The sequence below is a fragment of the Corylus avellana genome, chromosome 2 (genome assembly GCF_965113065.1).
Source record: "Corylus avellana chromosome 2, dhCorAvel1.hap1.2, whole genome shotgun sequence".
NCBI classification, from domain to species: Eukaryota; Viridiplantae; Streptophyta; class Magnoliopsida; order Fagales; family Betulaceae; genus Corylus; species Corylus avellana.
The window spans coordinates 37,069,472-37,075,393 of NC_142491.1; the positions used below are offsets into that span (position 1 = coordinate 37,069,472).

Here is a 5,922-nt window from a genome sequence, read left to right on the forward strand (position 1 = left end):
AGGAGATTGTTCATTTATAAGGTGAGGGGAAACCTCAACTCTTGAGCTAGCTTTTGGGTTGAGTTAGGCCCAAGACCCATTTTTAATAATTATTATATGTCCACACAAGAAAAACTAAGGGGGATGAGATATTCGAACTAGTGACTTTCACTTCATAAGACGTAGTGATCATAAAGTTTACTAGGATTTGTACTTCCTAGTTATACGGCAATAGAATTCATATTAGATGCGATATATTATGTATGTAATCCAATAACTCTAATTAGAGTAAAACTCTATATTCCGTCTAAAAAAAGAGTAGAAGTTTGTAATGAAAATACTTTATAATAATTTAAATTTAATAAATGATGAAATTATTGTACTCTGAGTTTAGAATGGTCTAACGTAAAATCCCGAAAAAAGTGTTAAATAAGGTGGGTTTAAAGCGCAAATAGTGTAGCCGTAGGGAGCATAATGGTTTTAGGCTTTAATTTGATGTAATAGAAGTAGGGAGCAAGATTTGCAATAATGGAAATAAAGGCGGCTGGCTCATAATGTATAATGTGGTCAAAGTTTAACAAAAGAGGATGGGGGGATGATGATGCTTTGATGGAAACACGGATTTACTGAGGGGTTGCCTTTTGGGAAAAAGCCTATATTAGAGCTTTCCATTGTCTTTACTTTACAAAGGTTAAAATATTATCATTATTTTAACTCTAGGGCTTTAGATTGCCAAAGTTTTGTCATGTCTAATGATAACATTTTCCTCTTCCATTCTGCATAAGGATGGTAGGTCCAAAAGTCATCATGCTTCGTGATATATTTTTATTTAGGGTGACAATATGTATTTATATATCCATTTTGAGTTGTGTCGATACATGAATATAACATTATATAAGTCAATTCTAATTCTGAACTTCAACCAATAATTATACAACTCTTTCTAGGAAAAAAAGAACCTCAAACTTCTTTATAGAGTTTTCCGGAGAGTATCTTATCTCTCTTATTCCTATGCTTTCCCTCTTTAAGATTTTACTTTTGGTCTCCTCGACTCCTCCCTCTTCCTCCCCCATCTTGTTTCTTTTCCTTTTCTAACCTCCTCTACTTTCGATAACCATCTCCACACCCACACGTTCATGCCACATGTCGCCCAAGCGAGCATGTCTTGCATGCCCCGCCACCTAAGCTGCACCATTTTTAGCCTCGTGTTAAATCAACGGCTTGCTCTTCATTTCGCTCAAGCAGCTTCGATCCAACCAATTCCAGTGCTCTTTCCCCTATTTTAGTCTCCAAGCTCGTTGTTGCAATTGGTGTTTTGACAGGCATATCTGTCTTTGGTTTGCTAATTCAAATTGTCTTTCGCGGCACCATTGTTCTTGGCTGAGGAGCCAAGTATCAAATGGGCAGTGCCAACTTTTTAGCCCATTCCCAATAGTCTTTTGGCTTAAGTTGCACTATACTCGTTGTTTTCGGGTGTTTGTTGGGTTGCCTTGCCCTTATTTTGTGTTGTGGTGGATGTCTTTCTCTCCTTTCCCTTCATCCCTTTGTAATTGCTTCCCAAAAAAAAAAAAAAAACACAACTCGACCTATTTAGTTAAACGAGCATACCTCTTAACCCTAAACATGGATTTTTTCTTTTTCTAAAAAAAAAAAAAAATGTTAATTTTATGTTTGATTCATATTGAATTTTTCAAGTAGAGAAATGCTAAGAATACCAAATATTTTACCAAAAGAACCTTACCAAACTTATGTATAACTCATTTATTGGAAATGAACAAAACAATTAATTAATAGAAATATAATAAATACCAATGAATGACTTACACATCAGTTTGATAAGGCTCTCTTGGTAAAAGATTTGGTACCCTTAGCATTTCTCTTTCAAGTAATGTAAAAACTTGACAGTTTTTATATCGCATATGGAATTCAAGTAATGTTGATGCATGAGTATTAAGTAAACCATAAACCTATCCATTTATTCAACGGGTCAAACTCCTTAGCTATATAACTCACTTATTTTGAATTAAATTTGTGTCGAATTTGCATGTGCCATACAATATTGACAGCTCTTTAATTGTACCATAACCCTATCCATTTATTAAACGAGTCAAACTCCTTGGCTATATAACTCACTTATTTTGAATTAAATTTGTGTCGAATTTGCATGTGCCATACAATATTGACAGCTCTTTAATTGTACCTTAAACCAAGAAGTTGAACTTATGCCGCCCTACTAGGTTTTGTCCCTCAATTGGACCAATTCTTTGCTTGAGTGCTTATCTTTTTCCTTTTCCCTCCGCACCAAAAACCAAATGGGTGTAAAAATATGAATCCTACCAACTTCGTTCCGTACAAGCAAAATGTTTTTAATTGTTTGGCTTTCTCATCACTCCCAAAAGCAAAACAGCGGGAAATACAAATTTCACATTCCCTCTCTTCTTCCATCCCAATTTCTGAGAACTAGAAAAACCCCCCAACAAAACAAAATACTTCTATGATTGAAATGCAAAATATTAATTAATAAATAAATAAATAAAAGAAAGACCTAAGGGAAAATGTGCTAGGAGAGTACAAAAAGAGCCCACTCTCACATCATAAAGTACCATCGGTTAATTGTTTTTATTTTTTAATTTTTCACTTTCTGTGCGACATTTGACTAAAGGGCAAGTTTTGAACATGAAACACAGAAGAAGAATTAATAAAAGGCAAGAGAGAGCCGCAAAATGTAATAAACAAAATTAGGATCGATCGATTTCCACTTCTTACACTTCTTGAGATACACTTCAAGAGTCCCGGAAACAGTTAGTTAAATACTAAGAACAGCTATAGAAAATTAAAGAACAAATTCCCCTAAAATTAAATTAAAAAAAAAACACTAATAGAAGATACACTTGAAAGGTTAGGAACCACAATCCAACTCCTAAAATTTCTAACGCCTTGTATTTTTGAAGGCCTAAGCATAAACAGAGCCATAAGAGAGAGCCATAAGCAGCACGGCCGCTTGTTCCTCCTCCCCCAACTTCTTCCTCTGCCTCTCCACAGACGATCTCTGCATCAACACCTCTCTACCCAAAGCCAACAGCCTCTGCTTCAAATTATAACCTAGCTTATGATTACTGTTATTGCCGCCGCCAATACTTGTTTTCTTGGCCTTTTTGTCCTCTTTGTTCAAACCCAGAGTAGCTCTTCTCTTCTTCCTGCTTCTGATCCCGCACGCATTACACAGCGACTGCAAAATCAAAATCAAGATCAAAATCAAAATCAAAATCTGATTCAAACCCAATATCATTTTTTTTTTTTTGATTAATTAGTGCTACGAATCGGGCTTTTTGGTAGATAATATTAATAGCTGTGTACCTTTGGACCAGCTGGGCCTCCTCGCCAGAGAGGGGTCTTAGAGGTACCGCAATCGGCGCAGGTCTTCTTGTGGCTTTCTTCGGATGAAACCCCATTTGGGTTTTTGGTATTCACGTCCTCAGACTCCGATCCCTGCACCAGAACACGAAATCAACCCGATCAGCAACTTGTTGGATCAAGATCACATATCAAACAGTGAAAAGAAGGTCATGATCACTCACTTTATCGCTCAGATCCACCATCTTTTTGCAATCTATCATGAAGATCTGAACCAGACCCAGATAAGAGAAACCCGGCACCTGAGCTGGGTATCGCTTGTTTTGCTCTAGCACTGAACAGAAAGTGGGCGAGTCCTTCAACGCTACAACCCCTATGAGGAGCGCAGAACTAATGGGGATCAAAACAGAGAGATCAGAGAGACCACTAGGGAGAATCAAAGCCAGAGAGCACAATAGACAATGAAGCTTTTATTGCTTATTCTAAATGAGAGAATCTACGGTTGCTGAAACGGAAAGTATGGGAATCTAAAGAGAAACCGACATGCAGTGAGGGAGTGAAGGAAGCACTGTGTGCGCGCACAGAGAGAGAGAGAGAAAGAGAGAGAGAGAGAGTGAGCGAACCGACACACGCACCAGCCGCAGCAGATCTAAAAAGACCACCTTATATAAATGGGACGCGAAACCCTAGCCCCCCAGGGTGCATCTGAAAATGACCAGATTGCCCATGCCCAAAACTTTTTGATCCAAAAGAGCAACCCCGCCAAATACTGAAAAAACGAGAGGGTTGCTGAAATGAAAGCACAGGGGCGCCATGGAGGCAAAGGGTGATTTGGTGGAGCAGTTAAATTCCCATTTTGGGGCAGAGATGTTAGACCCTCTGCTCCGTTTTGGTAGGTCAACTGGGGTACCGCATTTTGGGTTAAATTCGTTTTTCCCAATAATTAGTTATTTTCCTGGTTTTATACTTTTTTTGGTATTATTATTATTATTATTATTATTATTATTTGTACAAATTCTCTGTATTCTTGAAACCCATTGGGGTTCCAAACCAAAAAAAAATCTGTTTATTAACTTTTAGGGGGTTTTTAGTTTTTGATTTGAGAATCTATGACGTAAATGTTAAAATAGAGTTGAAGATTTTGTGATTTCAAGTTTATTAATTATTTGTTTTTTTTGTGTAATACTATAAGTAGAATTTTTGTCTTATTTTTATCCTAAAAAGTTATATACTTTTTAAAATTATCATTAAATTTGGATTTAAGATGAATTAATATTAAATTTTGGTTAAATAATAATTTAAAAATTTATATCACATTTGGGGATAAAATAAAGACAAAAGTCTTACTTGTAGCTTTACTTGTACTTGAGAGAATATGAAACAAAGAATGCAATTGAGATGAAATGGAAGAAAAATATAAATGTTTAGAGGTATTATATTTGAGTTTAAAAATTAAAGAAATTAATAAAATTTACGATTTGACTCTTGTTTTTCATTTGTGTCTTCTCAAGAAAGAGTATTAAAAATAGAATTTCACATGATTTAGGTAAAAAAAAAATAGTTGTCTTGTAAAATAACTTTGATTCAAGATTTAATCTCAAAATGACTTCATTTTATTAAGAAAATGGAACTCTATTGCCTCGTCCCCAATGGGTAGCTTAATTGGTTGGAAACTATGCTTTATGAAGCGGAAGTTACTTGTTCAAATTTCTCCCCTCCCTCTTGTGTGAACATATAAAAATAAAAATAAAAATAAAAATAAAAAAACTCTATTGTCTCATTTTCTTGTTCTCATTCTCCTTACGTTCTCGGTCTCTGACTCTCTCTCTCTTGAGCACTCTAGTCTAATTTGAAAAATAGTTTTGTGGTGTTATTTGTGCTTATGTAGACCGTAATGTTTGATAGATTTCTTATGTTGTAAATTTGTAATATTTTGTAAACATTGAATAATGTAATATGTAATGAATTATGGTGTGCATGTGTATAGTGTATTGCATGCATTATGTGTGTTGAATGTTGATACTTTATTTATGTGTATTTCATGCATTTAATATTGGGTAATTTGGCTTGGTACTTTGAAATGTAACTAAACCACTAAATTGACATTTGTGTCCATTATCTAGCTATAGACATTATTTGAAGTCAATTCTTTTGTTTTTTGTTTTTTTGTTTTTTTTTTCAATTTACTTATATTGCCCAAAGTTTATAATAGATGTTTTTTTTTTTTTCATATTAGAATTCAATTTATAAATACTTGTATTGCCCCATGTGTGCAATTCAATTTGTATTCTTATATTACAATTTACAAGTATATTTAGTTCAAAAATTGAACTAAGCCCATCTTAAAGAGCTCATAAAAAACTTCAAAAAACAGATCCATATAAATTAATTCTATAGTTAAAAAAAAAAAAAAAAAAAAAAGACCCAAATTTAAAGCAGATGTCACTAGCGATAAGTACAAAAAATAAAATAAAATAAAAAATCACCTACATGTGTGCGGTTATGGGCGGATTCCATCCACCCTAAACAGGCGAGCAATTACTAAATTCCACCCTTCGTTGAGTGCATACGTGAAATAAGGTATTATCC

General features: G+C 34.6%; 1 protein-coding gene across 1 annotated transcript; it reads right to left on the reverse strand.

Moving 5' to 3' along the window:
* Nucleotides 1-2,678: 2,678 nt before the first annotated feature.
* GATA16 (GATA transcription factor 16) lies at nt 2,679-4,179 on the reverse strand. Its single transcript, XM_059604904.2, has 3 exons — nt 3,558-4,179; nt 3,337-3,468; nt 2,679-3,208 (listed from the first exon to the last, which is right to left on the reverse strand). Exons 1-3 carry the CDS (start codon nt 3,594-3,596, stop codon nt 2,933-2,935), a joined length of 447 nt encoding a protein of 148 aa, XP_059460887.1. The 5' UTR covers nt 3,597-4,179; the 3' UTR covers nt 2,679-2,932.
* Nucleotides 4,180-5,922: the final 1,743 nt, after the last annotated feature.

Excerpts from the sequence above, each read along its gene's own strand:
- GATA16 (XM_059604904.2), bottom strand. The coding sequence starts at position 3,596 with ATGATAGATTGCAAAAAGATGGTGGATCTGAGCGATAAA. Across the intron at positions 3,469-3,557 it reads TGGTGGATCTGAGCGATAAA|GGATCGGAGTCTGAGGACGT; the intron begins GTGAGTGATCAT and ends GTTCTGGTGCAG. Across the intron at positions 3,209-3,336 it reads GAGGCCCAGCTGGTCCAAAG|TCGCTGTGTAATGCGTGCGG; the intron begins GTACACAGCTAT and ends TTGATTTTGCAG.